The sequence below is a fragment of the Heterocephalus glaber genome, unplaced genomic scaffold (genome assembly GCF_053883595.1).
Source record: "Heterocephalus glaber isolate CG9 unplaced genomic scaffold, H.glaber_assembly_v1.0 deba00001572, whole genome shotgun sequence".
Taxonomy (NCBI): Eukaryota; Metazoa; Chordata; class Mammalia; order Rodentia; family Bathyergidae; genus Heterocephalus; species Heterocephalus glaber.
Window position 1 is genome coordinate 14,518,942 of NW_028258357.1, and position 18,105 is coordinate 14,537,046.

The window sequence follows — 18,105 nt, forward strand, 5'->3', positions numbered from 1 at the left end:
GAGAAAATTCTGAATTAGAGTTACAAAGCCAGTATATTTTACTGTGTAACGTAGTTCATTTATGCTTTCAATAAAATTTAAAACTGTACAGAAAAACATACCTTTACATTGTGCATACTCATGATGTTCCCACAGTCATCCATGTACTGTTTTAGGTCTTTATCCTGAAAAACACAGGACTTAACTATGTAATACATACTTTTCAGAATGGATGGTTCAGTCACTTACTAATATTTAATTTTACAAACAAGCTGCTTTTCAAGGAAAGATACAAGATGCACATCACCCACATAATTCATTTAAACATCAATAATTACTAATGTCCCTGGGGCTGTTAAAAAGTTCAATTTGATATTTTATTTTAAAAAATTAAATTAAATGCTTACCAAATATTCAAAGACCAGAGTCAAAGATTTATCAGTGTGAACAATGTCATGTAAGGTTACTATATTTGCATGTTTTAAATCCTTTAGTAGAGAAACTGCAAACAGGAAAAAAAAAAAAAGACTCTTTAGTTTTTTGGTAGTCTTTATAAAAACCTGAATTAACCTAACATATGAACTGACTGTATTTAAGCTTGGCATGTTCAATTTAAAACAACAATTCACCAAAGGGATTGGTAGCATTAATTTTTTTTTCTTTTCTTTTATGATTTTAGATTTGATTATAAAATCTAAAGTTGTTCTCAATATTAAAACTCCCCACCTTCTGTTTTGTCTTTAATGTTAACTTTCTGAGGCTCTGGGATTAAACAAAAAGTGGAAAGGGCCTTTTCTTCCTCCACACCGTTAATCAGTTGTCTCAAACTACTTCTGAATAATTCACCTTTTATTTATAAAATGATATTATGATATAAATCTTTGGTTTATTTCCTTATATTTATTAATCTATGCAGCTAATTTACACTTACCATGTTCCTTATGTACCATATAACACTTCCTCATGTCAAGTATTTGGCAATAGTTTCTAATGATTTCATCATAAGCTATACAATAAGAAAATTCCTCTCTACTGAATTTTTAAAAATTAACATTTTAAATATCTAGTTATATTTTCTAGTCGCCTATTGTTTCTATAGCTGAACTCTACTTATTTAAAAATATTCATAAAGCTTTGGTTTTAAAATTTCAATATAAATATTATACCTTCTCTTATAGCTGTACAGGGTGCACCTTCTTCATGTTCCAATCGGATCTCTTTTAATGCCACCAAATTCTCTGTCAATTTACTTCTTCCTTTATATACTGTTGCATATGTACCCTATAAAACATATTTTTGAAGGATACATCAGAACTGTCATGAGTCTTAACACCATCTATGCAACTTCTAATCTCGAACCATGTCAAATTATATCTTGCAAAGAAAACTCCACAAAGATCAGCATTAATTTTTCTTAGAGAAGACTATTAATTCCCCAACACACAGATTCCATACTCTTATAACACTAGAGTGTCTCAAAAGTACAAAAGCATAGGGAGCGTAATTTACTTTTTTGTCATTTATTTCAAATTAACAATTGGATCAATAGTTTTAAAATCAAAAGTGCTTTATTTGCAATGGAGTGTGAGAAGTAAAGGACATTAACCGAGCACATTAAATTAAAATATAATTATACTGTTAAATCATAAAAAATTTTTACCTGTTTTCAGGCTTTTCAGGATCTTTTATACATTAATTCTCCTTTTAAAAACTCCCTTAAGCTTCCCATTTAACTAAATCTATTAAGTTAATCTATTTAACATAATCTATTTCTTGTTCTTTCTTACTGGAGGAGGTAGGCAGTTTCTAAATTACTAATGCTACAGGCAGTAGCCAAGTTCAAGAACATCTGTTACCCTTCATTGAGATGTGTTTTCCTCTAGAGATACCATTTGTTCACAAGTTTCACAGTTTCCCACATGGCAGTGCAGACAGCAGACTGTGAGGAGGTTAATGGACAAACCTGTATTTTGTTACCCAGAAAGCATAATACTTTGTGTTTCAATACAATTATAAGAAGCCTATAAAAAATACTCAACTTCTCAAACTGATGGAATAATTTGCAGGATTGAAGGGCCTTATTCCTTCTAATTTTCTGTTTACTTTTCAAAACAAGACACAATCTTTAGTCAACAATGTTTGTACTTTTTTTCCAGATGGGCAAAAACTGAAGAGTAATAAGAGGAGTTCAGAAAAGAAAAAAAAAAGTCTTACATTTTTGAAATAGGTATTTACTTACCTCTCCAAGCTTTTCCAATTTGATGTAGGTTTCCATTTTCCCAAACCCAATTTCTGACTGAAAACAAACAATTGTAAATTTAATGTTTATTTTAAAAATTTCATTTACTATTTTTTCACAACTTGTAACACTCTTCTACTCTAAAGTCTTTAAGAATAAAAAAAACCTCTAGATATAATCAAATTGAACATCTTTCAAAAATACACTCAATTTTAGAACATTAAAAGGGTCAAAAACATTGAAGTCCATAATTATAGCTGTCAACCTACTTTATATATGAATTGTTTAACTTTCTGCTATGAACATTTATGATACTAAAAAATCTTATAAAAGATGACTACTTTGTTTCTCTTTCAACAAAAATGCAGAATAATTAGTTTTCCTAAATATTTGCTTTCACCAGTCTTTGAACTGCTTAGGGAGAACTGAAAACAACAAAAAACTATTTTTTTCAGGTTCTCCAATCAAAATAGCATTTTCAAAAAACCAGAAAAGCACATTTCACTACGGATCAGGACACAGCAAACACAAGAGCAGCAATTAAGTCTAATTGTAGCCAAAAAAATAAAAAGGTTTACAAGTGACTTTTCAAACCCTTGTTTTTAAACCTTTAGCAAGCTTGCCTATTTTCTACAGTGTCAATAAAGTAGATGAAACAGACCTAAATACATACTGCAAACCCCATATATTCAAAATAAAAAAGAAGCAAAACTAAATTCTTAACTATAAAACATTTAGGAAAAAATACAGAAAGATATAAAATTAGAGACTAAAAGAACAGAAATTTTTTAAAAGAGAAGTAAACATGGCCGGGGATTTAGCTCAGGGGTTCCGCCGCCTGCCCCTCAAGCGCAAGGTCCCGAGTTCGATCCCCATTACCAAAAAAAATAAATAAATAAGCAGAAGAGGGTAAGAATTCCCTTAAAATTGCTTTCTAGAACACCTCTGTAGACAGAAAAGGCAATAATAATATAAAGACAAATTCATTTATTGCTTAAATGATGCTAATGGTCTTAAATGCTAGTGAAAGAAAATGTGTAACTTTAGTTCTGAAAGGTGTACAAATTGTATTAGATTACTAAAAACGGTTATAGCTGTGTGTGGTTGTGCATATCTGTAATCCCAGCACTCTGGGAGGCTAAGGCAGTAAAACTCAGCAACTCAGGAAAGCCCTGCCTCAAAAAGGAAAGACAGAGAGAGAGAGAGAGAGAGAGAGAGAGAGAGAGCTGAGTAGTTCAGTGTGAAGGCCCTAGGTTCAATTTCCAGTGCACCCCAAACCCCTATATTATAGTCAGGATCAAACATGAAATTTTTCTGGGGCTTCCAAATAAAATAAAAATATACTTGATGATTAAGACTTCACAGAGCTTAAACACTTTGGACAATAGAGTAATAAACTGTTCAATACTGAATGGCCATAAGTTGCAGAGGACCCTCAAAGCAAGATTTTTTTTCCTTTTGTTATAATAATACATATGTTAAAAGTCATATGGAGACTTGCATATCCAATAGTAGGTTTCACAAGCTAAAACTCTGGTCACAGGTAGTATTACGGAATGACTGAAAAACTGCTTCTTCTCGTACTCTTCATATTTTTTTCTTATGTATATGGTATTTTTCATGAAAAAATTAAATAAGAAAAAATGAAGTTTTGGGACCATCATACAGTATCCACCCAGGTATCATCTTGTACATGGACTCAGTATTAACTTCTTGACTTTTACTACCAATAACTACACAGAACAATGAGGTAAAACTGCAAAAGATAACTTTCCAAATACAAGCGAAGTTTTTAATTTTAGTATGGAACTGGAAAATAGCCCACTATGTGGCACATAACAGTCTAACTTTAAATATACTTTGGTCCAATGGTAATCCTGACAAAAATGTGGAAGTTTGCTCTGAAGATTGATTATAAATCAGTGGCTGTAAAGACAAAAATGTTTTTACATTTAAAAATGTATCATATAAAATCTGTAAGAAATAAAACTGTGCCAGGCATGGTGGCTCACCATTGCAGGCAGGAAGACTGAACGTTTAAGTCCAAGTCCTGGCAACTTGGTGACTTAGTGAGACTCAGTCTCAAAATAAAAATGTTTAAAAAGGGCAAGGGAAGCAGCTCAGTGTGAAGGCCCTAGCAACACCACCACCATCAACAACAACAGAAACCCCAAAATAACAACAAAAACAAGGAACAGAAGGAACTCTAAGGGATACATCAAACATTTAATATTACAAAGTCACTGCTCAGAGAATGAAATTTAGTAATATTTTTAGAATATGCAGAAAATGTGCTTTCTGAAGAAAAGTTACTGTAGTTGACAATATTTATCTAGCTATTGGAGAGGACTTTGAATGTCCTCAACACAAAGAAATGATAAATGTCTGAGGTGTAGATGTGTCAATTACTCCGATCTGATCATCACACATTGAGTATATGTATCGAAATGTCACACTGTACTCCATAAATGTGTATAACTATGTCGGGGAAAAATAAAAAAATAGATATAAAAAAGAAGTTTACTGCACCATAATTATTAAATACGATTATAATTATGAACTTAATCTCAATAACTGGCCTATAAAATAAACACCACTACTGAATTCCACCCATGCAGGCAGCCAGAGAACTGAGACAAAGGCACAGTTATAGTAGTGAATTGTTTGTCAGATGCTAAGTCAAGAGTAAAGCAAACCACCCTACCCCCCATTTTAATAATTTCCAACCTTAAGAATTTAATGATTACATCCAAAGAATAATTAGTGAATGCTTAAATGGAATTTTTAGAAAAATTTGCTTGCACTTTTATCTGCTGAACATGACAAGATTAACAATAGATATAATGACTAGCTTGTTGACATGCGCTCCTACAGAAATTATTCAGAGGACAGAGGACAAAGCTCATTTATTCAATGTTTACCAAGCACAAGGTTAGGTGCTGAGTAGATAGTGAAGATGACAGATATGATTCCCACTTTTCCAAGTTCACAATCCTACCTTAGATTATTTTAGAATACTTGAGAATTATAACAACTTCATGAAAACAGCCAGAAATAACAGCTAAAGAAAATGGCACAATAAGCTTTTGTATTTTGATACATAAACTGTCTTAATTCTGCTTTCCAGACAAATGATGATCATTTTTTTCCCTGATACTTCATTGTTCCAAGAAAATACTTCACTTTCTGGCAGCAAATTCCTGTTTGGATGGTTCTTTTAGCAAGAGCACATGAATATTAAAAATACATATATATAGGGCCGGGGATTTAGCTCAGTGGTTTCACTGCCTGCTGCACAAGCGCAAGGACCCGAGTTTGATCCCTGGTACCAAAAAAAAACCCAAAAACCACATATATAAAATAAATGATCTTATAAAAGGTTTACTTACAATTCAATGGAACTTGTAAATGGTAACAAACATTATAGGATGTAGCAACATAATTACTGGATCACAGAAAGATGTATGAACATGCTAGAGATGCAGTTCTAGTTTAGTTTAAAAACAAGTGAAGTACATACATACAGTGTTCCACAGGTGCCATGTCAAAGTAAGTTAGGTATATGAGAAACACTGAGAGTGGAGGAAGGATTGCTCAAGTACCCATTTCCATCTTCCTGCGAGATTTACTGAGTGACTGTTTCAGACAGCAATGGATTTTATCCTTTAAGACATGTGGGAGCAGAAAAGAGATCAAGACCCTCAATACCACTTAGTCATTCTGTCTTAGAAAATTTGCTGTTTACCATCATCATGATTCTTGCTAATTCTGTACTTAATGTGCCAAAGGCACACTGTATGTGGATTTTGAATCTCACTTCCACACTCCATAATATATTTACTATTTTGAGAGACATGACTTGATACCCTATTTCTTCATCTACTCTTATAAATAAGAAAAGACTACATATGATCTATACTGGTAAATCCATGAATGAGGGATCCAAATTTACTGTATGGTAAGGAGTAAACTCTTGAAATATACAATCTGTAATTTTAATATAATGAGATAAAAACTGCTGCGTATATTATTATTTTAAGTGCAACAAAGCTTTCTGGTGAATCCTGATTGTTTCTATATAGGCTTTCCTATTAATCTAATTCTTAACTATGTTAACTATGCTAAGAAGGAGACTATTTCATTCTTATGAACCATAAATAAATATTAAATATGCCTTCAATAATTCAATAACCAGTATCTTTAACATGAGATATGATGACTAAATGCAATGTGGTATCCTGGGTTGGATCTTGGGACAGAAAAAGGATGTTAATGAAAAACTAGTGAAATGTGAATAAAATGTGGAATTTACTAGCGATGCTGGTTACTTAGTTATGACAAATGTATTAAAGTAACATAAAACATTAATAATAGGGGTAACTGGAATGTGGTACATAAGAAATCACTAAACTATCTTTGTGATTTTTCTGTAAACCTAAAACTAAAATTAATAGTTTAAACAGAGTCAAGGGAAGGAGTAAGTTAAGAAAGGAAGACCGAATATAAGAGTACGTATATAGGAATAACAGATATTCTAAGCATCCTAAGAAGATGAGACAGGAAGAAGCAGAACTTCTCAATATTAGAAGAAAAAGAATAGAGGAAGTGTAGCAGATTGACATGCTTGTTATTCAGAAAATGAGTTTTTGGTTCGTAGCTTCTATCTCCTTTATCATGCAGGAGAACACATCACCTCTAAAGTAAAAGGTGAAGAACTAATCAAAGAAAGACAGTGGGGTAGACAGGCAATACTGAGACTATTTGAGGTTGACTATCATGAATTTACAGTATATCCAACCAGTTATCCTATGACTCCAGCAAAACCAAATTCTATGACTTTTTTCTTATTTCCCATGCAACCAAATGTTTCATATCATTTTTACTTTTCTACTTATTATATATTGCTATTGGAAAATATGAAAGCAATAAACTAAGTTTTATGCCTTTTAGAAAGAAAAGGCTAAAATTTTATATTTCAACTTGAAAAAGTATCTTTAAATATACTATACTATCCATGGAAGCATGATCTAACACATGTTAAGATCACTTGTCTTTTCTCAACTGGTTTTCATCTATTTCTAACCTTCACACTCTTCATATACAAATCCTAGGGTCCAGATTTCTCTACTGATCTCCTTGAATTGATCTCAAGATTGTTCAAAGAGAACCATCTTGTTGAAAAAGAATTTACTTTTTAGTTATTTGAAGAATATATGGTTTATAGAAACATGAATTCTAACACACGTAAAAAATGGTGAACATCCTAACCATCCACCTATTCCTATCCTTCAAGGGTCCCCCTCCATTACATGCTTTTAAATATATACAGGACACAGATTTTCATTTTGAAGAATAATTTTCTAATATATTTCAAAACAATGCACTTTAATAAGGTAGATGAAGAATGAAAGGGATCCAGAGATAAAACCCAAAACACAGCTGGCATGATTTGTTTGTGATATATAAACCATTTCAAAACCAAAAAACAAGGGAAGAGGGTAGAACAGGCAACCATAATGAAAACTCCAACTACTTAACATTCATTACAGGGCACTGTTTTGCTTACTTTCATGTAGACTCCAAAAAAAAATAGCTCTTTGATGATAGTGGTATGAGTTGTGTGATGAGAGCAGGGGAGTATAGCTCAGTGGCACAGTGCTTGCTGAGCATGTGGGAGACCCCTTGCCTAATCCACAGGACAGGACAGGACAGGACAGGACAGGACAGGACAGGACAGGACGGAGAGAATGAGAAAAATAAAGAAAAACTGCCTGGTGATTAAATCATACTTTTCTATCAGAACAAACACAATTTTCAAAATTTATCCTAAGTGCCAATAAAAATTGACAGTCAAAGAAAGCACTTTTGGTGTATGGTGACGTGCACATGCAATCCTAGCAATCAAGAGACTGAGGCAGGGGCAGAGGGATCACTATACGTTTGTGGCCAGCCTGACTACATAGTAAGTTTAAGACCAGCTTGAACTACAAGGCGAGATGAAAGAAAGAAAAAGAAAGAAAGAAAGAAGGAAAGAAAGAAAGAAAGAAAGAAAGAAAGAAAGAAAGAAAGAAAGAAAGAAAGGAGGGAGGGAGGGGAAAGGGAAGAGAAGACAGAAAGAAAGAAAAGAAAGAAGAAAACCTTTGACCAGAAAATGAAGTGACAAAATTATCTCAGTAAGTTTTAAGCAGTGATGCAAAATTATAATGATCACAAACCTACAACAAAATCAAGTTGGTGTTACATTTAATGAATGTGTTCATAGTCTGTGCACAGAATAAAGTAACTTTACTTCAGAATATCTCATCAAAACAAAAATTACAAAGATATTGGTGAATAAAAAAATTACATGATACAATATACAACTGCTGGCAATCCAAAAGTAATCATCAATTGCTCTTCCCTCAGGTACAATGTTCAACTAGGTACCAGGTCCTGTCTGTTTATCTCTTTATGATCCCTAGAGTGTATGTTCTACTTTCTATTTCCATAGGAGTGCCACATTATCCCTAATTTTGGGTGAATTTCTAATCTATCTCCATGCTTCCAGTCTTTCTTGTCCCCTACCTTATCATTTAATTTGCCTGAAGCTGTCATCTGAAACAAAAATGTGATGTCAGTCCTTGTTTAAGTAGATACTTCTGATGTCCTCCCATTACACGGAAGAAGTAGACTCCATGCCCTGACACCTAAGCTGTTATAACCTGCACCCATCCTACCCTTTCCAGCCCTATTCCATATTTGCTCTTCATATCACTTATATTATCCCCAATTGGCATATACATTCATAATGCTGGGTTTGGAATATACAAGTGTTCTAATTCATATATCCATTTTCAATTTGACAGATTCCTACTCATCCCTGTAAGGTCAGTACAAGTGTAACATCCTCTGTGAGCTTGTGATTCACTGACATTTCACTTGCTGCCTTTTCTGCTGTTCAACAGCACTTGGCATGTATCTCTAGTATAGGACTACCATCACCCAAAGACATGCACACAACATGCGATCGCCTGAATTTATGTCAAAGGTGACATGCACCACAGAAAGCTCTCTTTTCCATAAAGTGCTGGGACAACTGCTCCACACTAGAAAAAATTTCCAAGATATAAAACTGACAAGGCTCCCTTATAGAAAATATATAAATAATTCCTATAAATCAGTAAGAAAAAGGAAGAAAACTCAATAGAAAAGAGACAAGAGATTTGGGCAGTCAATTTACAAAATGTCTAAATAACCAACAAAAATATTTGAGTGTTCAACTTACTCATTTAGAGATGCAAAATAAAACCATAATGAGACCACTATCTATTTACAAGAAAAGTTAATATTAAAAAAAGAAAAAGAAGAGGAAAAAGACAACAAAAGTTGGTAAAGAGCAACTAGAAATATACACTGGTGCTAAGTATAAATTGGTACTACCACTTTGACAGTTTGTAGGAAAACTGAACATATACATACAACATGATCCAACAATTCCACTCTGAGATATTTACCCAGCAGAAATTTTTACATATGCTGACCAAAAAACATGCATAGGAATGGTGACAGAACCACAACTTGGTAATAGTCAAAAATCGAAAACTACAACCCAAATGCCCATCAACAAGAGAATAGATAAAGTATAATACACCCCTCCAAAGTATGACCACTTATACAATGAAACGAGGACAAATAATCTATACCTACATGCAACAACATAGACCAAACTCACAAATTTAACACTGAGCAAAAGAAACCAAATTTTATATTTTGTATAATTCCATACATACTGGAACACATATATTTTATATATATAAAAACTTTGTGTAAATATGCATTTCCATATATTATATAAAAGATATTTTAGTATATTTATATATTCATAATTATACAAAGTTTAAGAATGATCAGAAAATATTACATATTTTTAAAATAACGTATACACGAATATGAATAAAAATGATTCAGGTATTAAAATGAACTATAAAAATAATACAAAGAAAACAATGTGGCCCATATGGTCAAAACTAATCTTTGACATCTGAAGACAGGGGTTATGGCTACAACTGAGGAACTGAGTTATCAAGTGAAGAGAAAGATAACAGTAGGGAGTTCCTGGGACATTTTGAAATTTTCGTTTATTCACATGGGTACTGGTTACACAAGTATGTTAACACTGCAAACACACTGTTTTATATAATTATGGTTAGAGTACTTACTGCATTGTATAATCTAGAATATATTAATATATCTTGTATATCTAGTACATATAGTACATATATCTAGGAGACACATCTAGTATATATTCTGTACATCTAGCATATATCAATAAAATTTACCAAAACTAAAATACAGTTTAAATCCTATTGTAATATACAAGCATCTTAAGAGCTTTGATAATTCTTAATGGAAAATGATAAACTCTAGAAGGTAATATTAATTTTAGCTATCCAAGTTTTATATAAAAAATTAAGGACTGAGTATATAATTTAGCATTAGAGCGCTTGCCTAGCAGGTACTACAAAAAAACATAAATAAAAAATTAAAATATTTAGGGCCAGGGATTTAGCTCAGTGGTTCTGCCTCCTGCCTCGCAAGCGCAAGATCCTGAGTTCATCCCTGGTACCAAAAAAACCCAAAACAAAACAAAAATTAAAATGTTTAATTCAGAAAATTAAATAAACAGATCTGATGGTTGCAGGTACAGGAGACCAAAAACTTACTAAGGAAGCTCTACGAGACCTTCGGCTCATCGGTTGATCAAATGGTGGACTGTTGATTTGTAACTTTTCAAGATATCCATCAGGTATTCTGATATCTGCAGGCAGGGATAACCGCTTATTTAAATCCTACAAAAAGGAAACAAACAAAACTTAGGTAATCAAAAATAGAAAAGACTTTTGAATTTATGGGCTTTACTGTATTACTTTTTAGTGATAAATAATGAAAGTTTTATTGCAGTTGCGAAGTTACCCACATTAATTACACATAACATACTGAAAGTAAAAAATATTTACCATAAGCAAAGATATACAGTGCAGTTTTTATAGAAATAAATAAAAGGACCCAGTTATTTCTGAGTCCTTTCATTGGTAATTTACTTCGAAATTACTATACCTTATAGTATAATATATAGAATAGGAATAGGCAAAGACTACCACAAAATGTCATCAATTTAAATAAACAAGTCAATACATGATTTTTGTATACAATATGGTGAAAGAAAATTAATATACTTCCTTATTTTTATTTCATTTAATTATGGAAAGTGAGCTGGGCGAAACTTGAAAAGGAATCGTGCCTCTGTGATCAAATCAAAAAACATAAATCTATAAAAAGAAATCCCTTCTATTCATAATACTAATCAAACCATGTACAGGAAGTGTATAAATATTAAGACACATAAGATTTAAAAAGACATATCATGTTCCTAGATGGTAAGACTAAACAATGAAACAATACTGATTTTCACCTCATTAATTTTATATACATTTTCATAACCCAAAAAACAAATCACAGTATTTTCAGAACAACATGTCTAAAATTCACTTAGAAAAATAAATAGAAAAAAATCCAAAAACATTCTAAAATATAGAGCAGATATTCTTTGATTTGCTATGGGGTTAAGTCCTGAAAATCTATTTTAAGTTGAGAATATGGATGAGTCCAGAATGTATTTAATACACTTAACTTCCTGAACAGCATAGTTTAGTAACACAATGACTACAAGGCTAACAGAGCTGTGGGACTGCTACTGCCCAGCAAGACAAGAGAGTACTGTCCTGGGCTGGGGATTTAGCTGAGTGGTTCCGGCGCCTGTCTCCTAAGCGCAAGGTCCCGAGCTCGATCCCCGGTACCAAAAAACAACAACAACAACAACAAAAGAAGAGTACTGTCCTACACATCATTTGGCCAGGAACAGATCAAAATTCAAAATTTGAAGTAGAGTATTTACTGAATACATACTGATTTTGCATCACGTAAAGATGAAACTCACCAAATGAATCATGTTAATTCAGGGATTGTCTGCATATATATGCAAAGGAGAGAGATAAAGAAAGAAGTCTTTCCAGATACTAAAACTAAAAAGAATACAACCTATAGTTTGTCACCTTTGGGAAAACTAATACAACTCAATGAAAGAATTAGAAAGTCCAGGTATAGACCCTAATGCTAACTCTATTTTAAAGATACAACAAAATTACATGTTATAAAGAAAAATAAGAGATTTTATATTACTGTAATATAATCTATACAGTTATATAGATACTATGCTGATCTCAAGAGTTGAAAATATAAATTTATCACTTAGAAAACTAATATTGTTTTCCTTAACTTGAAGTAATCTTTTAACAAGGAAAACATTATCAGCCATAGGACAGGTACTCTAGTCACCACTGTCTGGAAAATAATTTTTTTAAAAAGACTTTTAGGTATTCTAAGACATATTCAATTCTTCTGCAGAAAACAATTTTAATCTACAGTCACACTAAAACAGTAACAGTCATAATCACTTTCTGTCCACAAGGTTAAGACTGGTAAAGAAAGAGGGAATGCATTCTGTATATTGTTACATGGAGAAATAACTTAAAATGTGCTATAGGGATTTATAGGTACAATGAATCACAAAGGAAATGATACCCATACTTACAAACTGGGGGTGGGTGGGGGGGTCCTGGTGTCTATTTTATATGTATGTCTTAAAATTTGAAATAAAATATGGAGTAAAGCTGAGAATGGTTACACATGCCTATAATTCCAGCCCTGTTGGAGGCTGAGGCAGGAGGACTGAAGTTTGAGCCCAGCCTGGGTAATATAGCAATTTAGTGACACCTTGTCTCAAAATTTAAAAAATAAATTGCAAAAGTCCTGGATTCAAGCCCCAGTTTTTATCCCCTCCCCCAAAAAGTACCGTATGAACCTCAAAGAGATATACTTAAAATCATTATTTTCTTTTTTTGGTACCAGGGACTGAACTCAGATCCTCACGCTTGCAAGGCAGGCGGGCAGAACCACTGAGCTAAATCCCCGGCCCAAAATCATTATTTTCTGAAAAGAAGACTCTACTAACCCATCATTCTATATTTTCAGAATTTTTAAAAGTTCACTTTTCCTTTACAAGGAATCTAAAACAATGTTTTGTAGAATATAAACAACTATAATTAATGTATATGTGCTTTGAGATATTAGAAAAAAGGAAATATTCAGAATATAACACTAATGCAAAGAAATAGTTGTCTTACAATATCACTTGCCATTATAAAAATTTTCAGATGGCATTTATTTGTTTAATACATGTATGTGTTAGTTTATACACACAAACTCACATACAAAGGTATATGTACATTTTTTAGATGGTTACCTCCATTGAGATTCGTCTATGTATACGATTTCTGAGACAAACACCTGTAGGTGACTGGACTTCATCAGATGATGTCCCAGAAGCTTGGTCACTCTCACCATCTGATCCCATTTTTAGATTCTCATGGACAATATCTATATCAGAAAATGTGACACAATTTACCTTAAAGAAGATATATCCTACTATAGCATGTAATTTATGATCACTACAGGTAAAACACCTACAATCAACATGCAAAAATTATAGCATTAAAAGTCATAGGTGCGCAATTAATAGATCAAGACATAATTCAAACTGTCTTAAAACAGTAAGGAATACCTTTATATTCTGATTATGAAACAACTAGCATTCAAGTTTTTACCGAGAGTTGAATGTTATGGCTTGTGTCTAGATGTAGTCTCATGCAGTCATAGGTGGAACTTTTTCAGAGGTAGCTGGATCTGGAGTGTGTGATGCTGGGACTAAGGATGTGTGATTATTAAATCAGTTCACTGATTAGCTTGGCACTGCCCTAATCCCAGTAGCCTAGATAGAACATAAAAGGGGCAGAAAGCAGCTGCAAAGGTCCCTTGCTTGTTCTCTCCTGCCTGCCTGCCATGGACTGTTTCTCCTCTACGATGCCCCTCTGCCATGCCACCCTGCCTTGGAGCCAGCCAATTATGAACTGAAACCTCTACACCCTGTGAGCCAAATAAGCCTTTCCTCCTTTAACTTTGGGTGTCAAGTATTTTTTCTCAGCCACGAGAAAGTAACGAAGGCACTCAGTAAAATTATAGATTGGAAATACCTGAGAATTAATCATTTCTCTATTTTCCAGATCTGAGAACTGAGACTTGAAAGGTTAAGGGACTTTCAGAAAGTCACAAGGGTTAAAAGCAGAGCAGAATAGAAACCTGGTCTTCTACCTCTCATTTAGTTTAGTATTCTTTCAATTAAATAATGTATCATTGGGTCCACAGACAAGTGGAGTCAGTTCATAGAATATTCTTTTTTTTTTTTTTTTTTGGTACCGGGGATTGAACTCGGGACCTTGCACTTGCAAGGCAGGCGCCAGAACCACTGAGCTAAATCCCCACCCCTCATAGAATATTCTCTTAAAACTTCTTAAAAGCTGCTAATGCAGCTTCCCCTCCCCAACCCTCAAGGTTAAAACATTTCAAAAATTATTCACTGAACTTGGCATGGTGGTACACATCTGTAATTCCAGCACTCTGGGAGGCTGAGATAGGAAGATCACAAGTTCAAGCTCTGCCTGAGCAACTTAGCAAGACTGTCTCTAGATAGATAGATGGATGGATGGATGGATGGATGGATGGATGGACGGACAGGCAGACAGGGCCCTGGGTTCAATTCTCAGTATGTGGGAAGCAGTGTGTGCATGTGTGTTTGGGGGGTGGGGGTGGTCTCTGAATATCTATTTTGTCCTAAACTCTAAAAATGAGTTTATGACTTCACAAAGCTCAAAAATCTACTGAGAAGAACCTACTTATATTACAATTAAAGATGAGTTATTCTATATATTTTAATAGAGATAAAAGTTAAATGGAAGTAGAGAAGAGGGAGATTAATTCAATCAGAGAATATTAAAAACAAACATGTATATTTATATACCTGTTTTTATATTTGCATTTGTCATTCTTTAACTCATCTACCAAGTGCAGCCCATTAGCAATAAATCTAGATGTAGAGCCATCTCTTACCATTATTCCTCTCTGTAATTTTTCATTCCTAAAAGAGTCTTGTGTTGCTTCATGCTGCAGTGTCTTGACATACTTTTCCCCTCCCATTATATTAACCTGGAAAACTCAGATTTATTCTTCAAAACTGCTCACATGTCACCATTCAGTGAAGTCTTTTCTAATCTCAGACACAGTGGCTTTTACACCCACACCTGCTGCACTGAAGAGCACTTTTTGGTTCACATGATTTTATATCACATTTTGGGACCCTTGGGGGCAGGATTTGATTATTTGCTTTTGTATTCTCAGAACTTAAAGTGTCTGGCATTTAGAAGGTGCTCAATATTCAGTGAACTGAAGATTACCTAAATATCAAGGAATGGACTAGATAACTAGATCTCTTTTTCAAATGAAATGCTAGGTCCCAAGTTCGATCCCTGGTATGCCCCCCCCCCAAAAAAAAATCCAAGAGGTCAAATGAAATGCTATATGATAAGTATAAATTTAAACTTAATGAACAGCACTTACTTACAAAAATGAGAGAACTGCTTAGATTAAGAAAGACTGAACTCAAAAGTCTCATAGTAAATCAACATTATTTCTGTATTTTGGGCTTGGTGACTTAATACAGAGAAAATTCCAATTCCTATTCTTAAGCAGTTGCAAATGGTAACAGAATACATTTCAACTCTACAGAGATTTCTGAAGAAATTTTATGGTGAGATCTGAACAAAAGATTAACTTAGCAACAAAAGTAAATCTATTAGTGACTATTAATCTCAAAATTGGCACCTAATGAATCTAAGGTCACATATTCTTTTCTGTCACATTTCTAAATGTTAAAAAACAACTTCACTAAGCCTTCTGTTTCTAGTAAAATCTGAAAATCTTCCTTCTTCAAGGAAATGTTTACTAAATATAATACCTTAAAATGTACAGCTAAATTTGCAAGAATGTACGGGTAGACCCAGGAAGTAAAAACACAGAGAGAACTGAAAACCCAAAGCTCTGCTGCACAGACTCTGCCACCCTCTTGGCAGGGGTTTCTGAGCTTGATATGAAGATGTCTGGGTATAGGTGCCATCCTGGGGTTAAAGATGAAACCCTTGGTAGCTGAGGTAACTGAGACCTCCTCATAGAAAGGCCCAACTCTTAAAAGTGCCAAGCCTTTGAGACATACAGGGCAGAATTTTTTTAAAAGCCCTGTTGTATATGGGTTACAAAGGAAATTTATTCATCTCAGACTGAACAAACACTGAGCACCATCTGACTCAACCAAGAAATCACATTAACCAACATGTAGAGTTCTGAAACTTCTATTGGTTTGTAGTTGTTTCCTTTAAGACAAAAGTGAAACAATGACTGCTGTGTTACAACTTTACTTATTTGTCAGTGGGATAAGGAACTGCCTTGCTGACTCAGATGGTGGTTTTTAAGAACTAGAAGAATTTCTACTTGCTCAATTTTGGGGCTTTCACACAACTGTAAGAACTCTGGACACAACACACTTTTAAATTTTACCACCATTGCTAATATTTTCAACATCACTTTCTTTTTTTTTTTTTTTAATAACAGATATGTTAATTATTACATATCCATCAGTGCGGCTTTCAATACCACTTGAAACATGCATATCATCCTAGAGACAATCAGTTTTCCAGTGCTTATTTGATACTCATTACTGCAAAACCATTATAAATTACCGAGGAGGTATTTGGTTAAGAAAATAAACAATAAATCATACTGCCCATATAAATAAACTCTTGTTACTGAACAAAAGTTTAACAGTATTTATCTGGTAATTCCTATGTTAACTGGAAAACATAATGGATTTCTTAAATCTAGAACAAGAAAGGATGCTTTGGTTTTTGGTTTGTTTTGTTTGGGTACTGGAGACTGAACCCCTTGGGCCTTCACACTGAGGTACATTCCAACCCTTATCTTTTCTTACTGAGACAGGATCTTGCTAAATTGCCCAGGCTGGACTTCAACTTGTGGTCATCCTGGCTTAGCCTCCCAAAACACACATCATGCCTAGAAACAATGGATGCTGGCCACTGAACTAAAAATGTGTTTTGCATTTTTTAGAGACTTTCCAGCCAAAGAAAAATAATATGCAACAGAGACTATAGTCCGTAAAACCTAAAAGATTTACTAACCAGCCTCTGGTCTAGTCAATCAACAAAGCAATAAGCCTCTCTGATCTACAGTGTATTCTGATTCCATGAGGGAAACACTCCCTCTATGGCCTATTTCAAGCTACCAACATAGCGGTACTGAACATTCAACATTCAGAGAAATGTGCAGCAGCGCACTGTGACATAGTATTCTGACTATAGAGGTACAACAGAAATAACCCTCATCTCACAGATAACAGTAAAAAACAGTAAAAGGATTAGGAAATAATGACAAGTATTCATAACCTTTGTTTTAATTTAGCTTACATAAGTGTAAGCATATATATATATATATATATATATATATATATATATATATATAGTAAAAATCATTAATAGCTCTGTTGAACAACCAACTTGCAAAACTCCTGAAAATTTAACAATCATCTCTTCTGAACCAGTGTGAGCTGATTCCAGCATACCACTGTGCAGGGTTGCACCCACAGGAGCACAGGCTGCACACATTTCCCATAGACACCACTTCACTACAGATAAGCCTATACTCCCACATTAATGTGGCACATCAAGAAATAATCTACCATGGCAAGAAATGAAGCAAGCAGTAGAATAAAATACACAGGAACTTCAGGAAATATAATTATCTAATGAGACAATAAAGTAGCTACATTTAAAAGGATTTTTAAAATCAAAACATGATAAATAAGGTACTAACAAAAAAGATCAGAGAAA

General features: G+C 33.7%; 1 protein-coding gene across 4 annotated transcripts in view; it reads right to left on the minus strand.

The window, feature by feature from the left end:
- Cdk17 (cyclin dependent kinase 17) overlaps positions 1-18,105 on the minus strand; it is an 88,025-nt gene that overhangs the window by 17,047 nt on the left and 52,873 nt on the right. For all 4 annotated transcript variants that reach the window (XM_021258445.2, XM_021258446.2, XM_004844901.4 and 1 more), the window contains exons 4-9: positions 13,560-13,693; positions 10,921-11,046; positions 2,219-2,275; positions 1,146-1,260; positions 387-481; positions 102-164 (exon numbers count right to left, since the gene is read on the minus strand). In XM_021258445.2, coding sequence (XP_021114104.1) covers positions 102-164; positions 387-481; positions 1,146-1,260; positions 2,219-2,275; positions 10,921-11,046; positions 13,560-13,693 — 590 coding nt within the window. The remainder of the gene's footprint in view (positions 1-101; positions 165-386; positions 482-1,145; positions 1,261-2,218; positions 2,276-10,920; positions 11,047-13,559; positions 13,694-18,105) is intronic.